This window comes from Rhinoderma darwinii, chromosome 10 (assembly GCF_050947455.1).
Source record: "Rhinoderma darwinii isolate aRhiDar2 chromosome 10, aRhiDar2.hap1, whole genome shotgun sequence".
In the NCBI taxonomy this organism is placed as follows: Eukaryota; Metazoa; Chordata; class Amphibia; order Anura; family Rhinodermatidae; genus Rhinoderma; species Rhinoderma darwinii.
The window spans coordinates 86856973-86879332 of record NC_134696.1 but is presented as its reverse complement, the minus strand read 5'-3'; the positions used below and the strand labels follow the sequence as shown (position 1 = coordinate 86879332).

The following is a 22360-nucleotide window of genomic DNA, read 5'->3' as shown; positions in this document are numbered from 1 at the left end:
GGCCGGCCTCCTGGGATGATTATTAGCCCATGTGACCGCCGCTACAGCCTGTGGTTGGCTGCAGGGGATGCAACACCATCTGAGGAGGCAGGACTACAGGAAGAAGAAGGAGGGCGTTTTGGGTATGAATTTTTTTTTCTTCGTAGTTGTGATTTTTGCATCGTAATCGCTGCGAATACGCCGCAAACATGGCAACACTTGGCCTTCTGTTGCAAGTTTTGCATCCCTATTGAATTCAATGGGGAAAACCCGCAACGGAAAAAACAAAAACGCAACATAATTTGATATTCTGCACCGCAAGTCAATTTATTATGGTTTACGCTGCGTTTTTTTGCGCATTGTGGGCATGAGATTTTCTGAATCTCATCCACTTTGCTGCTACTGTAAATGCTGTGGAATTTCGGCACAGAATTCCATTGCGGAAATTCCGCAGGGTTTACGCTATGTGAGAACACGGCCATAGGCTCCAAGGCCCAGGTGTGACTGCAACCCCTGCACCCCTTAAACTTATGCCCTGGTTTCCCCCCCAGGGGTCTTATGTCTAAGGAGGGTGGTGGAACTTGTAGATAGTGTAAGACACAGAGGGAATGCAATTAAAATGTTAGCACAAGTGTTTTTTTAAAAATGTTAGTACTCTCCCCTTCCCCATATAACACTTACAGGAAGTTGACATATGTGGTTTGGCGCAGGACGCACGGTACAGAGCGGTTTCTTACCTGTAAAAAAAATGTTTAGTGTGTAGAACGAGAAGAAAAACAAATCCTAAGGCTAGACCATCAATTTGTCTTGACTTAAAAACACCTTTAATGAACACATAAAAAAGTTACATTTGTTTTATTAAGTTTTGGGATTTTATTTTATTACCTTGTGGGATCTCACCTTGTTACAATTTTGTCAGACATCTAAAACATAGGAATAGAGAGGAGACATAATAATAATAATAATAATAATAATAATAATAAAAAAGTTTTCATAAATTGAAGCAATGTAGTCACCTTGCAGACACGTTATCTTAATAACAAGACACTTTGTAGCGATTGGGCACCATTATAACCAATGGGGCACGGTTTGGATTCGGAGTCAGAACTTATTCTATTAGCTGGTTAGAGAAAATGCTCCACCTAAAGCTGGTACTAATACCATTCCCAAACTAAGCATTTCCCTAATTAAAGTATAGTAAAAATAACTTTAGACATATCATAGAGACATGTCCGATTTTTTGATTGTTGGGGCTCGTGGGCTGAGACCATCACTGATCCCTACCACAAAGGGAAACAAATGTTCTAGCCCAGGGGTCTCAAAGTCGGCCGGGTAAGTGGGCCACATATAGAAAAATGGGAAGTTGACGGGCCGCATTGCTTTCAAATTTGATACAATACAAAATTATTGTTAATCAATTCGTTATTTGAACTACTATAACACTATAATAATAATAATACTACATTACTATAATAATAGCGCTAGGTTTAAAATTTGAGAGAATTCTCCACGTGCTTATTTCAACAATCCAGTTTAAGTGTGACTAAATGCAGTCCGGCCACTGGCGTAGCTATAGGGGTCGCAGCGGTCGCAATTGCGACCGGGCCCCGAAGCCAGGGGGGCCCACGGCCCCCCGCACCACATCAATAAAAAGTTACTATAGTAACTCGGGCCGCGGGCCCCTGTTACTATAGTAACATACTTTACTTACCTTCCTGGTTCCGGGTCGCAGCGGAGGTTCTGCGCTATGCGACACGCACAGCATCGAGACGACAGAACTCCTGCCGCGGCCGAAGAGGAAGGTAAGGTTAGCCCTGACTGGCGGGGTCCGACTCCCGGGACCCGCCAATCAGCTGTTTTGAAGGGGCCGCAGCACTCGTACGAGAGCTGCTCCCCTTCATTCCTGTCACTTCATTCCGGTCACACTGTGAATCGGTGTCGGCGATTCACAGTGTGGGCGAGTAGTGAAATGAAGGGGAAGCAGCTCTCGTACGAGTGCTGCGGCCCCTTCAAAACAGCTGATTTGCGGGTCCCAGGCGACACATCAGCTATTGATGGCCTATCCTGTGGATAGGCCATCAATGTTTAGGGACTGCACAACCCCTAAGCCTACGATGTAGCAGGCTTAGGGGGCCCATGAGACAGGATCACAGATTGTGTGATCCTGTCTACTGGGCCCTGTATCTAAGCCAATCACATGGTAGGCTTAGATACATGGCCCATGCGTGATCCTGTCTGCTGGGCCCTATATCTAAGCCAATCACATGGTAGGCTTAGATACATGGCCCATGTGTGATCCTGTCTGATGGGCCCTGTATATAAGCCTACCACACTGTCGGTTTAGATACAGGGCCCCAGCAGACAGTAATCTTATACTGTATAAGATTACAGTCTGCTGGACCCTGTATCTAAGCCTACCTTGTGGTAGGCTTAGATACAGGGTCCCACAGACAGTATCACACATGGGCCCTGTATCTAAGCCTAACACATTTGTTACTAATCGTTTTTCTTGTGTGTTTTCTTACAGGTTCGGTCGTTGGACTACGGCGGATTCCAGGACTACTTCGATGACGGCTTTTTTTTTATTATCAATAAAATGGTTAATGAGGGTTGTGTGGGTTTTTTTTATTTCAATAAAATATTTTTTCTATGTCTTTGTGTTTTTTTTTAAACTATATTACTACCGCCTTAGTAATGGCTGCCGGCTGATTGACAGCATCCATTGCTAAGGCGGGGCTTAGTGTTAGCCGATTCAGAGGCTAACACTAACCCCCTTTATTACCCCGGTACCCACCGCCACCAGGGGTGCTGGGAAGAGCCGGGTACGATCCAGTACCTGACCATCTGTAGTGATGGTCGGCCACTGGGGTGGCCGCAGGCTGGTATTATCAGGAGGGGAAAGGCCAAAAACAGTGTCCCTTCCTACCCTGGTAATGCTAGGCTGCTGCTGCTTTATTGTATCTGGCTGGTTATGAAAAATGGGGGGGACCCCACGTCATTTAAAAAAAATAAAAAAAATTGGAAAGAACGATGTGGGGTCCCCCCCAATTTTCATAACCAGCCAGATACAACACAGCAGCAGCAGGCAGCATTACAAGGGTGGGAAGGGCCACTGTTTTTGGCCTTCCCCAGCCTAATACTACCAGCCTGCGGCCGCCCCGGTGCCTGCCTGTCACTGCAGATGGTCGTGTACTGGTTCGTACCCGGCTCTTCCCAGCAACCCTGGTGGCGGTGGGTACCGGGGTAATAATGGGGGTTAGTGTAGCCTCTGCACCGGCTAACATTAAGCCTCGCCTTAGTAATGGATGTTGTCAATCAGCCAGCGGTCATTACTAAGGCGGTGATAATAAAGTTTAAAAAGATACAAGCACATAGAAAAAATATTTTATTGAAATAAAAAAACTCAACCCTCATTAACCATTTTATTGAGAATAAAAAAAACGCCGTCATTGAAGTCCTCGAATCCGAAGTCCAACAACCGAACCTGTAAAAAAAACACAAACACACAAAAATAATCAGTAACACATAAAGAAGCAAAATTATTATTCTTACCTATCCTGGGTCCAGCGCTGGAGACGCAATGTCAGCGAGCTGGGCCCTGTATCTAATCCAATCATGTGTGATACAGTCTGCTGAGCCCTGTATCTAATCCTATCATGTGTGATACTGTCTGCTGGGCCCTATATCTAATCCGATCATGTGTGATACTGTCTGCTGAGCCACTGTATCTAATCCTATCATGTGTGATACTGCCTTCTGAGCCACTGTATCTAATCCTATCATGTGTGATACTGCCTTCTGAGCCACTGTATCTAATCCTATCATGTGTGATACTGTCTGCTGGGCCACTGTATATAATCCTATCATGTGTGATACTGTCTGCTGGGCCCTATATCTAATCCGATCATGTGTGATACTGTCTGCTGGGCCCTGTATCTAATCCTATCATGTGTGATACTGTCTGCTGGGCCCTATATCGAATCCGATCATGTGTGATACTGTCTGCTGAGCCACTGTATCTAATCCTATCATGTGTGATACTGCCTTCTGAGCCACTGTATCTAATCCTATCATGTGTGGTACTGTCTGCTGAGCCACTGTATCTAATCCTATCATGTGTGATACTGTCTGCTGGGCCACTGTATCTAATCCTATCATGTGTGATACTGCTTTCTGAGCCACTGTATCTAATCCTATCATGTGTGATACTGTCTGCTGAGCCACTGTATCTAATCCTATCCATAGTTTATAGGGTCGTAGTGCTATAGATATGCTATGCTGTCTCCTATACACACATTTTTTTTTGGGCGGACACATATGTATTGGGGCTATTTCCCTGACATTTTAAGCCCTGAGGGTATGTTCACACGGCAGCGTCTGTTACGGCTGAAATTACGGTGCTGTTTTCAGGAGAAAACAGCACCGTAACTTCAGCCGTAAAGGCATGTGCAGGCGTCTTTCGCTGCGTCCATTACGGACGTAATTGGAGCTGTTTTTCTATGAAGTCCATGGAAAACGGCTCCATATACGTCTGAAGAAGTGACAGGCACTTCTTTGACGCGGGCGTCTTTTTTACGCGCCGCCTTTTGACAGCGGCGCGTAAAAAGAAATGACCGTCGGCACAGAACATCGTAAGACCCATTCAAATGAATGGGCAGATGTTTGGCAACGCTTTCATACACAGTGACGTCAGGGGATCCTCCTGGACCGGAATGTGATATCAGCGACAACCCCAGAGCTGGAGTCCCAGAGCAGAGCACTAGTATAGTGCTGGAGTCCCAGAGCAGAGCCAATATTAGTGCTCTGCCCGGGACTCCAGTTCTGGGGAAGCCCCAGACATCGCTGTCCATATGTGGACAGCAATGTCAGTAGATTCCACAGAGTCCCGGAGCAGAGTCTATACTAGTGCTCTGCCCGGGACTCCGGCTCTGGGGAAGGCACAGACATGTGTGTCCATACATGGACACCGATGTCGGGATTCCACCGAGTCCCAGAGCAGATCCGATACTAGCGCTCTGCCCGGGACTCGCTCTGGGGAAGACCCTGACACACTGTCCATATATGGACAGCGATGTCAGGGAATTCCACAGAGTCCCGGAGCAGAGCGGATACTAGCGCTCTGCCCGGGACTCCTCACTGGGGAAGACCCTGACACACTGTCCATATATGGACAGCGATGTCAGGGAATTCCACAGAGTCCCGGAGCAGAGTCTATACTAGCGCTCTGCACGGAACTCCGGCTCTGGGGAAGCCCCAGACAGGGTTGTCCATATGTGGACAGCGATGTCAGGGAATTCCAGAGTCCCGGAGCAGAGTCTGTACTAGTGGCTCTGTGTCCCACGGGCCGCGTGCTTGAGACCCCTGTTCTAGCCTATGGGGCCCTCAAAGTTTGGACTCCACAGGTGACATCTTCTCTATCGTCAGAAAGTGTGCAGTTACTACTTATCATTGGCCATGTGCGTGAGGACCTCTGGAATAAGTAACTAGATTTATACACTCTACACGATCTTCTTTACACATATGTTGCTTTGAAGGATTACCATACCTTTAACGGCTCGATCTTCGACTGCTGCCACTCTCGTCCTTTATTTTCAAGCAAGAGTTAATTGTGACATGAAGAAATTTCTCACCTTATGGGTTGTTTATAGGTGCATAGCCCTTTCCTGAACTGAAGGCACCAGTGGCAGCTTCAGCTATGTAGACAGTTTAGGACACAGCTCAGGAGTTATGGCCAGGATCTTTCTTTTATACCTGTGAGATTTACGTCTTTATCTGTTTTTTGGGCCGGTTTGTTTTTGTACAAGAGATCGGCCATCAGGGCCTGATACACAAAACAAGGCATGAAGTAGGGTATGCTGCTGTGGAAAAAATCACTACACCTGCCATAAAGTGACACCCCGGGTAAAAGATTAAATTTCAGATTTTGCCTGGAGTTGAAGGGCCCACCGCCTGCTATAATCAGGGTATACAGAGGTATCTTCCAGCAGGTCTCCCCCACAGCCTGTATAGGGAATAACTCACTTGACACATAGTGGGTCGTTCTTCATACAGGTTCCATGGCGACTATTACCCTGGACCTGGGCATACAGGTAGTCTGCAGGACCGGTGCACCAAAAGACATCTGTGGATTACCGGAGTAATAGCGGCCACATAGGTAAGACTTGGGGACGACGATAGGGGGGTGGACGCCACTATGCTTTCCACTTATTCTTGCCACTATGGTGTGGGAGAAGTTTGTTTTGTTATCAGTTCTGCCTCGGTTGTAAATACCAGCAAAAAAATGTAGTAATTTAGTCCAATACCCCAACACATATACAATAAAGGATTCGTTCAGAAGTCAGAGCGGTCAACGTTTGGTAATTATGCTTCTTTTCTTTAGGCCCTGTTCACATGTGCGCCAGGTCGGCGCATTTGACAGAAAAAATAGCACATTATGCAGCACTAGTTTTCCCGGTAAAATGACAGACCTCATTATAAGTCATTGAGGGCCGTAGTGCACCAATAGTGTCCATTTTGACACGGGCCCAGCACTCCGTAATTTTCGCTGTTCTGCTCTTAGGACGGAGCAGAACAATAGAACTGACAACTGCATATGTGAACAGAGCCTCACAGACATATTGGCAGTGTTACATTTTGCTATCGCAGCCATTTAATTCAATCCGTCACCTTCAAATTATCGTCTCGGTAATTTATGGTAAAATTGTTATTAATAGTAAATGAAAAGGAGTTTGGTGTCCGTTTCTGAAAAGGGAATTCAACCAATATAGCTGCATCTGTCTCGTGATTTTATTTTTTTTTTAAAAAAGGTGTATCAGTGTGTTTTGTGTAACTTTGTATATACTTTTTATTAAAAATTATTTTTACTTTTTTAGATACAGCAACTGATGGGTTCAGTGACAGCGGGTCCTGCATGTGACACAGGATCCACCTGTAAACTATCACATCTAAGTTATGAACGTAGATGTGATAGATTACAGGTGGATCCTGCGTCCGCTGTCACTGAACCCGTCAGGTCCGCGTGACTGACGGATTCAGTGAAAAGCACTAGATACAGCTGCTCTGTAGAGATTTCAAAGCAGCTGTATCTAAAAAAGTTAAAATTATTTTTAATATAAAGTATTTACAACGTTACACAAAACAGATACACATTTTAAATGAAAAAAAACTTTTGCCTTTCAAGGGTTTATAGTCTTTAAAAAATGGTTATAACCAGTTTTATTAATCCATTTAAATCACAACAGAAAACGCTGATTCAGTCATAAGAAATCTGGACAGCGATCAGGGAAAACCCAGTGATACCATTACATAAGAAACATTTAACTCATGACACAATAATTAGTAACACCCTAGATAATGCCAGTGTCCTCCGTACATACTGCCACATTGCCCTCCCCAGATGCCGCCACAGTGCCCTCTGCAGATAATGCTACACACATCTCAAGTAGATAGCTCCATTGGGGGTCCCTCTAGGAGTGGAATCCCCAGCCAGAGTGTTGCCAACGCTTTGGCTGGGGATTCCTCTACTGTTGGAGCCCCTGACGTCACTGTCCATACACAGTGAAGTCAGGGGATCCTCCTGGACCGGATTGTGATATCAGGGGCAACCCCAGAGCCGGAGTCCCGGAGCAGAGCACTAGTATAGGCTCTGCGCAGGAACTCTGGGGAAGCCATGAACATCCATATATGAACACTGATGTCAGGGGCTTGCCCAGAGCTGGAGTCCCGGGCAGAGTGTTAGTAGGCTCTTCCTGGGACTCCAGCTGTGCTCCTGACATCACTGGGACTCCTGCTCTGGGGAAGCCCCTGACATCACTGTCGATGTATAGATAGCGATGTCAGAGGCTTCCCCAGAGTCCCAGAGCAGAGCCTATACTAGTGCTCTGCCCGGGACTCACTCTGGCGAAGACCCTGACACATTGTCCATATATGGACAGCGATGTCAGGGAATTCCACAGAGTCCCAGAGCAGAGCCGATACTAGCGCTCTGCCTGGGACTTCGCTCTGAGGAAGACCCTGACACACTGTCCATATATGGAGAGCGATGTCAGGGAATTCCACAGAGTCCCGGAGCAGAGCCTATACTAGTGCTCTGCACGGGACTCTGGCTCTGGGGAAGCCCCAGATATGGCTGTCCATATGTGGACAGCGATGTCAGGGAATTCCAGAGTCCCGGAGAAGAGTCTGTACTAGGGGCTCTGTGTCCCACGGGCTGCGTGCTTGAGACCCCTGTTCTAGCCTATGGGGCCCTCAAAGTTTGGACTCCACAGGTGACATCTTCTGTATCGTCAGAAAGTGGGCAGTGACTACTTATCATTGGCCATGTGCGTGAGGACCACTGGAATAAGTAACTAGATTTATACACTCTACACGATCTTCTTTACACATATGTTGCTTTGAAGGTTTATGAACGCGGCGATAACAATTATGTTTATTTATTTATCTACTATGCTCTAGGGGGAAAATGGGAAACGTTTTTTTTTTTTAAACTTTTAATATATTTATTTTTTTACACAGAAAAAAAAACAAACTAAAACTTTATTTAACACATTTTTACTTTTTTTTATTAGTCCCCCTAGGGGACTTCAACCAGCGATCGCTTGCACGATATACTGCAATACTAATGTATTGCAGTATATCGTGATTCTGACAGGCTTTTATTAAGCCCTGCCGGAGGCAAAGCTTAATAGGTGCACAAAGATGGCGGACCTGGGGGCATTCATTAGGCCCCCAGGCAGCCATAGCAACCATCACTCCCCCCCCCCTGCGATTGCATTGCAGGGGGCACGATGAGCTGTTAGATGGGGTCGCCACCTATTTTAAGAGATTTAAATGCTGCGGTCGCTATTGACCGCAGCATTCAACGAGTCAAACGAGCGGGATCGCGCTCGAGCGCGATGCCGCTCGTTACTCGGAAGTGTCGTCTATAACAAACAGCCGACACCGGCATCGTATGGAGCGGGTTCACTCCGCGAGCCCGTTCCATACTTCCCCCTACCCGACTTTGGCGTATGGCTACGTCAAATGTCGGGAAGGGGTTAAAGGGGCATGGACCTAACATGTAGCAAAAATGTATTAAAGGGATTATCCGGTTTCAGCAAGTTATTGGTTGTATAATTAAAAGTTATAAAATTTTCCAATATATTTTCTGTATTAAATTCTTCACGGTTTTCAAGATCTCGGCTTGTTATCTAGTAGAAACCTTCATCGTTTACTTTCCGTAAATAAAATTCTGTCCATGGTCATGTGACGGACACACAGGTGCATGGCTTGTTACAGGGTCATGTGATGGACACAGGTGCACGGCTCCTTACAGGGTCATGTGATGGACACAGGTGCACGGCTCGTTACAGGGTCATGGCTCGTTACAGGGTCATGTGATGGACACAGGTGCACGGCTCGTTACAGGGTCATGGCTCGTTACAGGGTCATGTGATGGACACACCGCTTCTGGGATTATTAGAAGACGGTTCTGATACACATACTGTAACTAACGAGCCGTGCACCTGTGTGTCCATCACATGTCCGTGGGCAGAATTTTATCCACTGGAAGTAAACAATGAATGTTTCTATTGAACAACAAGCAGAGATCATGAAAATCGTGAGGAAATCATAAAGAAGGTATATTGGAAAATTGTATAACTTTTCATTATACAAAAAACAACATTAAACTGCTGATAGAGGGCAATTCCTTTAAACTCCCCCCTCCCTGCATACACAGAGCAAACCCACTGCTCGGCCTGACTGATAACCTGTAATGTGAGACAAATACTTCCTTTATTTATTTGTCAGATTACTTTTTGCACTTCCACAGAAAAAACATCTACTATGTACTGGGAACAATGTCCAGAGATTGAGGGTTTATACCATATCCGCAGCTCCACATGTGAGCACCGCTATTTATGCGGGTCAGTGTAGGAATTAGAGGGTCAGCGGCGTAGCTACAAGGGTCGCAGCGGTCCCGAAGCCTGGGCGGCCCATGGCCCCCCGCAAAACATCTTTACTGTAGTAACTAGGGCCTATCTAGTAAACTACACGGGCCCCCGTTACTACAGTAACAGTATACTTACTCACCTCGCTCCTGAGTCCTGATGCCTTTCGTCGTCACAATGTTATGTGCGCCACCCACAACGCTGTGGTGTCAAACTCTGCGCCCGAAGATGAGGAGGACCCCCAGATTCAGGAGCGAGGCGGGTAAGTATAAGAATACGGTCTGCTGGATCCTGTATCTAATTCTATCATGTGTGATATTTTCTGCTGGGTACCCTGTATCTAAACCCATCACATGTAATACTCTTTGCTGGGCCCTGTATCTAAGCCTATCATGTGTTATACTGTCTGCTGAGCCGCTGTATCTAATCCCATCATGTGGAATACCATCTGCTGAGCCGCTGTATCTAATCCTAACCAGTGACTTAGCTATATAGGTCAAAGTCGTCTAGCTATGCGGTCTCGGACATATACAATTAAAAAAAAAAACTGTGGGGGGGGGGGGGGATAACATATGTCTTTGGGCTTTTGCCACTGATATCTCGTTACCTTAGCAATAGCCCTGGCTGCATCGATAGGTCACTTAAGAGACCCGGCAATTCAGCTGAAAGCTCCGGGCCATCGGCCATGAAGAAAAGTTGGGGGGGCGGCGTGGGACTTTAGCTACGACTGTCAAGGGGTCTGTTCAGTTTTCCTCTAGACTGGTGGTGAAATGCACTTACGTTGACTGAGAAAGCTGATCTAAAACTTTAAAAAGTATTTGTGGTTTTTACTGATTTACAATGTGTGACTGCAGAGAACGTGAATATCCCGCAGCTCCCATAGAACACCAATAGGGTACAGGAAGCTGACCTGCGGCATTATTTAGAAAGGCGCTAACAGGAGAGCACGGGCTGATAATACGACTGCATTATAGGGTTTAAGAGTCACAAATCAGTTTAACCCTCGAAACCAAAGTGTTGCCTCCACGTCACAGGCAAGAAAAGGGACAAATAAAGCAGCTCTATATCATGAAGGCCTCTGCCTATCTAAAGTGATAACCAAGATTCAAAACAAATTCATTTATTTCATAAATAAAAAATAAAATGTACATTTATGTCCAGTTCACACACTCATCCTCAGCCATATTTGAACTGTTTACAGTGTTCGGCCCCGGCCCGGTATCTCCAGGTTTAGACAAAATTTGCACCTGCAGGAATGCATTGCGTCGAACAGTGTTGGAAGCGTAAAAGGAATTGACCAGTGAGGACAACCCCATTCCCTGAAGCAGCTTCCTCGATGAGCCGACCGCCGGAGGTCCAGCTGTTCTGGTGGAGGCTGCCATGTTGTATAGAAGCACCGGAGTATTACACAGGGGCACTGGTCTCGTGTAACAAAGTCGCATCCTCCATAGTAACACTCCCCCACTGTCTAATAGAGGGGGTCCCAAGCAGAAGACTCCCACCCTCTATGCCATCCATATGCCCTAACATATAGACAGTGGTTGCCCTGCAACCCTTTTATGCCACAATGGGTTGTGCAAAAAGGGAGCGGACTTCTATAAAAACTCAACGGTAAAGGGGATTTCCATGTGCAAAAAGTTGCATGCCTCCCAAATCCACCAGACATTGTGTGGCTGATTGTATAGCGCAGCCCGGGGCCCACATGATCAGAAGCGGGCAAATTATTGGACCGAGGACCCCACTTATACACGAGACACAGGGGCGCACTCATCCGACTGATAACAGAGTACAAGCGTTGTATGTTACAGTAATGACATCAATGGAAGCTCCGCGAGGTGAATAAGAAAAGCTTAGACTATAAAATATACATTTACTCCTAAAAGCCATAGCCATAAATAACAATAATATTAACAGGTCCATCTGAACAGATAAATGGTGCAGTTCCGGCACACCGCCATCTGCAGTTCCGGCAAATACCGGTCCGTTTGTTCTTCACTAAAGTCTTTCAAGCATTTGGAAAGTAATATCACAATATAATCCACTTTTTTTTTCTCCAATTAAAAAATAAAATATGATTATAATAAATGGTGCAATACAAAGATGTAACCGGTAGATCTCTTCCCCATCGGACCAGTAACTACAAGCCAGCAACAACGTAGGGAAATCTTCTACAACTGTATTACGGTATTAAAATTCAGCAGATCTGCTCTGGCGGTTTTCTACCCGCATCCGGCAAACGCTTCTCAGATCCGTGACCGACGAGTGAAAAGTGCTGAGTGTTCGGTGATGTCACTGTTTGACCTTTTTGAAATATTGTAATATCCCGTTCCCCGTACCGGTCGTGAGAGATGTAGGAACTGTAATATACTGACGTAAGCAGCTAAGACTGAGAAGGAACCAGCCTTTGGTTAATTGGCACAGTACAATTTTCAACGTGGCACTGCCAGGCACCAGTCTTTCAGGACTTTGATCACCAACCCTGGGCAGACTATATCTGCATGTTACCACTTGAATGTTTGGAAATCATCTGAAGGTGCTTCAGTGACCTTGATCTTGTTCTAAACCCCATAAATAATTCCCCGCATTGTCCTTGTATTTAGCCCGTTACGTTGTCCTTGTCCTCCTCATCTCCATTGGAAAGAAGTTTGCCACCCTCGGCCAGATCTTCCATCTCAACATGTAGGTAACCATTCAAGCACCGAGGAATGCCCACATCGATGGGTTCCAGCACTTCATCGACAGTACAGCCCTGACTGTATTCACACTGCCCATAAGTCTGTGCTCTCCGATTCTGTAACCAGTCTTGTACAGTTTGCTTAAGGAACACGACTGGGATGGGCAAGGAAGCCAATACTATCAAGCTGATCAGGATGCCCAAAGCCCATGGTGGATACTTCAACTTTTCTTCAGCTGCCTAGAACAGAGCAAACAAAATAAAAACTTAAATCATGAATTCATTTACATTGATCGCATCTATCCTCAGTATTCATAGATCATATCGCACATCCTGAGGGTATGTGTAAACAGATCTGATACATTTACAGGACTGTCTGATCTCTCTAGGACCCAGAAACACCTAGTCATACCTTCTCCATGTTCCAGGACTGGTACGTGGGGTGTTCAATACACATTTTTATCAAGCTGGCGAGGAGGAGACCAATCATAGCCAAGATGCTGAAGTACTGCCACATATACTTGTACAGTCTCCAAGGACGATAGCCCAGCATTGCCTGAATGTCATCCATAAACCTAAACACAGACGGAAAAAACTAAGATAGTGACCGAAGAAATTCATATCATAAGCAAAAAAATGTAGTTACACATCAATGTGGATGTCCGCCCTTGTACAGAATATTGTTGGTTTTTTTTCAACTAAATAGATATAAACAGTTTGGGTTGATTCATTTCTTAAAACATATTTATAGCAGTCGAGATCAGGTTTTCAGATATAGAGCTCAAAATTCCCTGTGTAGACACATAATTAAATGCTCTGTGCAGCCACCACTAGAGGGAGCTTAGAAGCTATTATAATAGTATGCAGTAAGCTCCTGAGCTCCCCCTAGTGTCGGCTGCAGGCAGACAGAATTTTATCATTTAACTCTATAGGGGCAATCTATCAAGACTGGCGTTTCACACGCCAGACTTAATAGAATAAAAAATTGGCGTAAACCGCGACACATATATTGAGAGGCCTTTTTCAGAAACGTGTTGCATCTATCGGCAGGGTCAAAATTGTGGCGAAATAACCGCGGCCATGCACCATCCATTCCTCCCACAACATCCATAAAATAAACACATACTCACCTCACCCCTTATCTTCCTCCGGGTCCCTTCATTATTGTAGCGCGGCTCATACAAGCTCCTGACCTTGTAAGGAATTATACGCGACGTAGCACTTAAACGTCATCAGTGCTGCGTCACATGCAACAATCTGAAGCTGCCCAGCGTCACTACGTTGCATGAGCCGCGTCTAACGGAGTTTTTCAATTGATCGTCCAATGGGGAAGGGGGAGAAGGTAGGGTACAGCACGAGCCTCTACTTCGCTGCGACCCATATAGGAAAATCTACACCAGTTATGAGCTGGCCTAGATTTCCACTTCAATTTAAGGTAGTTTGGGTGTAAATTATAATAAATTTGTCGCGCCGCTGTCACCCGCCCTCTTTCAAAGCCACACCCCTTTCCACAAAAGTGACAATTGTAGTGTCAAAAGGCCAAAGGCCGCAATTTGCACTTTTGATCGTTTTTGCTTCTTTTCTACCACTAAAAACTGGCGTAGAACGGTTGATACATTAGCCTCCAAGTTTTGGAAGATTAGGAGATCTGAATCAGAAAAAATGACCCCTATAAAGATACAATAAGAAATGAATCAAAGAAATCTGGACCTAAAAAGGACAGTGTTAAAAGTGGACATTGGCTTTAAAGTTTAACTCTGGGCAAAGGGAAACATTATGACTGATCCCCCCCCTACAATTTCTTTAAATGCAAAAACATCAGGGGGGCATCACATGCGGTTTACTAATAAATGCCCCTCCCCCAGTTATACCTAGCAGATGGTAAAGGAACATGGTAAAATTGCACACTTCTCCCTAAAGAGCATATTGTTTTCTATACGTTTTATGTGTAGCCTATACATAGCATGTTATACTACATGTAGAACCCCAGGTGCATTATTATATATTTGTGTGAAGAACAGTAGCCTATAGTTCTGCATTAAAAATTGAGGCGTCACCTCCAGTGCTATCTAGTGGATAATGCTAATATAAAGGAGGTAACTACAAGGAATTTTAATTTTTTGACCATTAGAATTCCTGTATTAAAATGCTGAATAGACTAGAAATATATTCATAGTGGAAGCCGGATACAAGAACCGGACAGTAATCGGGGGTGATCGGTGCAAAATCAAGCAAATGATAAAAAGGACAATCTGCCTCTGAAGTGCCCTTTTTATTACTAAAATTTCAAACACACAACATTTTCTATAATAAAACTGGAAGACACTTTACCTGTCTGCCCCGTACACCCAGGCCACGGCCACGTTCTCAAATATCACGACGATAATAAGAGGCAAGGTGGCAGAATAGTCATCGAACATGGAGACAAAATAGGATCCGGATCTCTGAACGAAGATCAATCCAATCAAGAGACCAAATATACAGCAGAGAACTAAAACACGCAATAAACACAAAGTGAAAGAAGGTGATCATGGAGGAAACGTAGTGCTACCATTTGTTTCATAAAGCTATCTATGGGGGAAGGGGGAAGGTAGATCAACTTTAAAATCAGGGGGTCACACTAACTCTAAACAGAAAGGAATTATGGCTGCTATAGGTAACAAATCACCTCGGAAAAATATGATATCCACCTACGTAGCACTGCAGCGATAGACGCGACCAGTCCTTGGTCCTATAATAAATGGGTGTACGCTGTGCCTGCCCTGATTACATTACAACACACTGAACAAGTATACAGGGCTTAATATGAAATGTGCCCTGTAATATGACAGTAGATCACATCACCTGCAGTACACCAGCATACCCGTTATGGACACTGCCTGCAATATGGAAGGACAACACCCGACCTGCATGGTAGCAGTTTGCATGAAGGGTGGTTGACTTGCTTGTATGACGAGACCCATCATTTTTGCCTTGCAGCACTGGGGGTCTTGGATGCGAAACAAACCAAGGACAACACTTGTATAGATGTTGTATGTTCTCCCCGTGTTTTTGTGGGATTCCTCCAGGTTCTCCAGTTCTCAATCTCCTGATTTAATTGACTTCTTAAAGAAGCACTCCGGCAAACTTTTTTTCTGCACATATCATGCTAAATCACCAGCAATATTCTAGCAGTGTCATTTGTTTCTTCCCAGCTGAGTTGCATCTTTATATTTTGACCCCCTTCATTATGGACAGCTGTGTCATGTGTGTCTGACCACCAGAATAGACTCTGAGACCCCTCCGCACCACCCTCCTCTGTCTGTCCCCCATGTATATAGTGTTGCAGAAGAGATTATTTCTTCCCCATATAAGGCCTCATGCACACAGCCGTGTCAGTAATCACGGGCCGCGATTGTGGGCACGGCAGGCCACGGACAGCGGCCTGTATTTTCAGCCTGTGCAAGGTATGGGAGCACAGCCCGTAAAAAGCAAACGATAGGACATGTCCTATCTTTTGCGGTACACTTCTACAGCCCAGACACCTTCCCATAAATAAATGGGAAGGTGTCCATCGACAATAGAAGTGAATGGGTCCGTAATTGCGGTCCGCAATTACGGACGATTTTTACGGTTGTGTGCATGAGGCCTAAGGGTTGCAAGAGTGCAATGATATAATAGGTGAGTCCATAAAATGATTAGCTGCAGTTATAAAACTCCCTTTGACTCACACTGACTGTCTATACTATCTGTGAGTGCTGTGTGCAAAGAGTCCAGTGTATTCCTATGAGATGCTGCTCCTCACTGTCTCCTGTGTAAAAACTAACATGGAGAAACCCATCACTGGCAGGAGGCAGAGGATACAGGCTAAAGCAGCATTACATAGGAATACACAGACTCTGCAGTGTGAGTACAGAAGTTCTATGTCACTGATTATCACATGTTGCACTTAGATAAAACTCAGAGCAGGTGCAGTGTGAGGAGATTCCACCCCTTCTGCCTCTGCAAAGTCAGAAGCATCATGGGAAATGTAGTCTGCATTAGGGGAACCATATCAAAAAGGAAGAAAGAACCAAGATGGCAGACAACCCATAAATGGCAACTAGAACAGGTATACGCAAGAGCCTCTACATTATTCTTTAATAATAGCCTAAGCTGCACTATATAAGCAGGAAAATTTCCATAGTGCTTCTTTAAGAAGTTGGCCCCAGATCACGTCTGGCATAGGAAACTATTGTGAGCCCAATCAGGGACAGGGGATGATGTGAGTGATGACGATCTCTGTACAGTGCTGCAGGAATATGTAGGCGCTCTCTGAGCAACAGAAATAACGTTCTTACTTGTGAATATGGTTTTTCTCTTGCGTAAAGAGGTGAAGTTGTCGAGCAGTGGGGTGATTATTCCTTGCATGTTTCCGAACATAGTGCTGAGACCCAAATTCAGTAACATGAGAAAAAATAATAAAGACCAAAAAGGAGAGGCAGGGAAGCGAGACATTGCTTCAGTAAAGGCGATGAATGCCAGTCCCGTCCCTTCCACACCCTGCAAGAGAGAACAACGCAAAATTACACAAACAGGCAAATAACCCAACGGATACTACACCGTGACCGCAATATACAGCGTTCCCAAACCTTCTTCATCTCATCTTCTACCCTGCAATTCGTAATGCCATATTGTGTCAGGTTGACCACGGCGTCCACTTTTGTATACCAGTCACTATACTCCGCACTGGTAATGTTGTCCAACAGTACAGGGGAGTCGAAAAAAGTGCCGCGCACAACCAAACCGCTAATCTTCTCCAGGTTTCTAAAAAAAAAAAAAAAATGTGATATATGTGAGTGTAAACTATAAACCGGTAACTTCTACTATCCACCTTGAATCCAGATGGCTGTCCACAGCATATAAATGGACTATAAGGGCCGGACTGACCTATAGGCACAATGGGGCTGTATCTATAGGCTTTCCTGGGGGAAGGGCACCAAACGAAGGGAATGTTTTCATTTGAAGACACTGAATAGTGTGTAATTATATGTAAATTATGGGTATTTATATCTAAGATGCCAGATAATCTGTGTCTAAAAGATGCTGTAAATCCGATGCCGTGAGCTATTATTTCACCCCAACGGAAACAAAATGCACCGAAGTCACTAGATTCCAACACCAGTGTATGGCATGAATGAAGCCAAAATGGGTGACATGCAACAATTTTGCTTCTTTTCACGTCGCTTGCCAAATGTAAAAAAAATGAAGAGTAGGTGGTGCGGTCTCCAAGGAGATGTCGTTTAGACCATATTAAGACAAATAGATGAAAATGGTGCAAATCTAAAGGGGTTTTCCAGTCATAAGAAATTGATGGCTTATCCTCGGGATCGGCCATCAATATCTGATCAGTGGGGCTCCTACTTCCGACACCCCCGCTGATCAGCTGTATTGAAGGGCCCGCCGCTGTCGTATGAGCGCGGCTTACCCTTCATTACGGTCACTGCTTGTGCTGTGCATTTATAGTGGTGGCATTTATACAGCTTTCTTCCATTCACATCAATAGGAGAAGACTAGTACTGTGAACCACTGCTACAAGTGTGTCTGCGATTCACAGTGCAAGCAGATCAGGAATGAAGGGAAAGCAGCACTCATACAAGTGCCTCAGCACCTTCAAAACAGGTGATCGGCGGGGGGGGGGGGGGAGGGGGGGAGGGGGGTACCGGGAGTCGGAGCCCCACTGGTCAGATATTGATGGCCTATTCTGAGGATTCACATGGCCGCTATGCAATGTACGGAGCCAACTGCTTCCGATTCAGTACATTGCATACTGAGCAAAGACATCTGATGCCCGAAGGCAGTCGGAGCAGCTGATCGGTGCAGGTCCGGGTGTCTGACCTGCACCGATGATATACTGATGCACCAATGATATACTGATGAACTATCCGGTGGATAGGTCATCAGTTGTCTGGTATTGGACAACCCTTTTAAGCCTGCTCATAGCAGATTTTTGGACTGTCAAAGGGTTCAAAATGTACCTATTACAAGGAGTGTACCTTTTAATAAATTTGGCACAAATCACTCCAACTATCCCCTTTACAGAGACAGGGTAAGATCTGCTAGCCTTAATAAATGTGGACCACTGTGTTAACCGGGTCGCTTAGTACAGAAAAAAAAAAAAAAAGACGACTTACTCCAAAAGACATTCTTTTGCAATGCTATTCGCACGAAATCCCAAGACGGCAAAAACTACTAGTGTTGCCAGTACAGAGGTCATGAAGTTGATAGAAGACACCAGAATGGCATCAAAGTGGCAGTTATTGTGCCGATCGTTGTAGCTGGAGTAGGCGATCACGCTTCCAAATCCAAGACCTAAAGCAAAGAAGACCTGGGTAGCTGCCTGACGCCAAACCTGCATATCCCCCCAGATTTCCAGCTAAAAAGAAAACCAAAACATATTTTAGTTTCATTAGGTCAAATCAGCAATAGTGGCTAAAATCACCGATAGCAACAATGCTATATAGAGCAGAGGGATTGTCTAGGAATAGAATTTAGGGTCAAAAACAGCGCCACTCTTGTCCATGAAGTGTCTCTAGTAATGCACTTCAGACTCATTCAATTGAATAGAGATCCGATGCAATACCAGACAAGTCCATAGACAAGAGTGGCGCTGTTTCTTTATTTATCCAATGTTTGGAATACTCCTTGAATGCTGAGGACTGTACCTTTGGCGTAAACATCATTTGGATCCCATCCAGAGCACCGTCCAGTAGAAGTCCACGGATGAGAAAACAGACCAGGACAACGTAGGGAAAAATTGAGCTAAAGTACATCACCTGGGACAACAAATGGACTGCATTTAGGGAAAGTTAAAATATAACAAAAAAGACTAAATCCGATTCATAATCCATATACATAGTTTATTAGGCTTATCCAGCCAAAGGTTCAATAAAATCTAGAAGTTTCAGGTGTGACAAAAACAACCCCAAATGCTGCAGCTTCCAAACATGATCTTTATTCACTTGTGACTGGAACTGCAATCCCAGGCACAGCCACTACAGAAGTGGAAGGCGCTGTGCCTGTAAACTGAAAAGGCTGTGGCGACGAACGCCGTGGCCCCAATCAATCAGCTGGGGGTGTCAGGCCTCCACCGATCTTATATTGTTGACCTATCCTAGGCCATCAATATAAAATGCCCGGAGAACCCCTTTAATTACTATATGGAAAATCTCTACATCAATGATAACCATGTGCAACATTGATGATTAGATCTTCAGTGCAACCAGAATGTGACCCATTGTCTTACTTTCCCAGAAGACTTGATCCCTTTGATCATTCCTCCACACACAAGAACCCAGGCGAGGGTCAGGCATCCGGTCATCGGCCAGTTCATTTCAGAAGTCCCAATGGAGTCAGTGACGTCCAGCGCCTTTCTGTACCAGAAGTAAGTGGTGGCTGAACTCCTGGCACACTCTGGTACTACAAGGGATACAGAGAGAAGAAGATTCTTACCTGACAGCATCAGAAATTAAAAGGGACATTCCACCCAAAATTGAAAAGATGAGGCTAGTAATAATCTCCCACTACCCACAATTTACTGACGAAGGTCAGAGGGTTATCCCCCCCCCCCCACTCCGGGCACTCATAGTTACAAGGAATGGGGTGATCACATTTAATCTGTTGCTGTCTAGTAAAAAAAAAAATGCAGGTTCCGTGGGGTCTAACCATATCAAGGGCCCTCCTGGACCCTGCAGAACCATTAGGTCTTTTTTCATTTTTTAGGATTCAGGATCCATGAGGGATCGGTTTTAATATATTCTGTAACAGATCCCTGTATAGGATCCATAATGTTTTGAGGGTTTTTTTTTTTACTGGACAGCGCCGGACGATTGGGCTGCGTTATTCTGACCATCAGAGGCTACGGTAACCTGGCAGAACAGAACCAGTGTGAACAAAGTCTTAGAAAAAGGGATTTAAGGATTGGCAGTAGACAGGGAGGACTCCCAATGGAACCGGCCCCTGTCAAAGTTAATGTCAAAAAAAAAAAGTCTAATTCTGGTGCGGCAGTCTAAAATGAAGCAGCATGCATTGTATCAGCCTTTTATGCTTTCCTTACATGTAAACTTCCTATACATTTCTAGCACCTTCCAATAATCGAGAACACTTGCCAAGCTTTCAAGTTCGCTTAAAGGGGTATAGCCATCTTCTAATGTTGTGGCATATTTTTTGGATATGCCATAACATTCTGATTGGCGAGGGTCTGACCACTTGGACCACAGTCTATCGTAAAAACAAAAGGACCAAAATTACCGTCGGCATTTCTCCTGCACATCGGCACTCCCAGCCACCTGATATGCAGAAAACCACAACACAGCTCCGTTTAAGTGCATTGCAGGTGGCCAGGAGCGTCACCGTGCATGGAAACAGTAGAAAAGTTTCTTCGGACCCTTCACGCTGATAAACGACTAGCGTCCCGGAAGTCGGACGGCCACCAACCAGGAAGCCATATGCCTTTGCTTTCTATGGTAAAAAAAACCCTTTGATGTCCAATCTTCTTTCCATAAACCCCTTATAGGATCTGTACATCAAAGGCGATCGTCATCAGCTAGATGACAACTTGTGTGATGTCACTCTCCATAAGAAACGTTATAGGATCACATCAACATTCCCATGTACTTCTATGGGATAACTAATAGAAAGTTGTGTGACTCATGGTACAAGAGAAATACATGAGATGAACCTTCTCCTCCGCTCTTACTACTTACCTTTTTGTGTCTGGTTGGCAAGGATAGGACAGTTTTCCCATGGCAGCGGGTACTGGAAGGAATTGAACATGTAGAAAAGACTCCATCCAATGATGACATTATAGTAAAGTGCCACAAAGGAGCACACCTAAGGAGAGAGAGACACAGGATAGAATAATACTCCTCATTGTTTGATATTAACCATTGAAGGGGTTGTATAGGATTAGAAAACATGGCTTCTGAAAGCAGCACCACTTCTATCCACGGGATGCAATACCACACACAACCTGTGGACAGGTATGGCGCTGTTTATGGAAGTAGGAAGCCATGTTTACCTTATGCTGAACTATACCTTTAATTAAACATTTCAGCCCTCTCAGCCAAAGGCTAGATTCAGACGAACGAATGCAAACTCAGAGCTGAAAAAACAGTTTTTTCACATTCGAGTCGCAGCAATGCGGGACCCGTTGTCACGGATCCCTCATGGACATGAGACTATTGAGGGATCTGTGACAAAGGACGAAAATAAGACCTATCCTATTTTTCATGGGCCCATCACACGGTCTGTTAAAACAACAGCCGTGTAAACAGACCCATTGACATATGTATCTGTGTGATGGCCATTAAAAAAATTTTTTTTTTAAAAATGGCCGCCACACGGACGTATAATACGTTCGTCTGAATAAGGCCTAAAAGGCAGCCAAACACATTAGATACCCATCAGCTTTTTCTAACGATTCCTCTATACACGTGTAAGCACAACTCGGCCAAACGTGCTTGAGTTTTCAATAGAGATAAGGGAGAAAAACTCTCATCTCCAAACGAATCGGGCATGTTGAATTTCAACATGCCTGACCCTTCTCCCCTCCCCCCCCCCCCCCATACATATCAGATGGTGGCCTGTCATTCCAAAATCACTGGGCTCAGCCAACGTACATTTAATGTGTATGGTCAGCTTAATAGACCTCCATAAACGTCACTGTAGTCCCTTCCTCCGTCTCTATCAATCATTTCTATGTATTGGTAATAAAAAAAAATTCCACCGTGAATGTTCCAGTTTTTACATTAAATATAGT

The 22360-nt window shown here is 44.9% G+C and overlaps 1 protein-coding gene and 1 long non-coding RNA gene across 4 annotated transcripts in view; one reads left to right on the top strand and one right to left on the bottom strand.

The window, feature by feature from the left end:
* LOC142662166 (uncharacterized) overlaps positions 1–22360 on the top strand; it is a 44313-nt gene that overhangs the window by 17877 nt on the left and 4076 nt on the right. The window lies entirely within an intron of this gene.
* Positions 11013–22360, bottom strand: part of LOC142662165 (sodium-dependent neutral amino acid transporter B(0)AT2-like) — a 54078-nt gene continuing 42730 nt past the window's right edge. For all 3 annotated transcript variants that reach the window (XM_075840186.1, XM_075840184.1, XM_075840185.1), the window contains exons 4-12: positions 21306–21432; positions 19847–20019; positions 19266–19376; positions 18735–18976; positions 17193–17367; positions 16902–17103; positions 14914–15073; positions 12995–13157; positions 11013–12822 (exon numbers count right to left, since the gene is read on the bottom strand). In XM_075840186.1, the coding sequence (XP_075696301.1) occupies positions 12505–12822; positions 12995–13157; positions 14914–15073; positions 16902–17103; positions 17193–17367; positions 18735–18976; positions 19266–19376; positions 19847–20019; positions 21306–21432 (1671 nt within the window). In that variant the 3' untranslated portion in view covers positions 11013–12504. The remainder of the gene's footprint in view (positions 12823–12994; positions 13158–14913; positions 15074–16901; positions 17104–17192; positions 17368–18734; positions 18977–19265; positions 19377–19846; positions 20020–21305; positions 21433–22360) is intronic.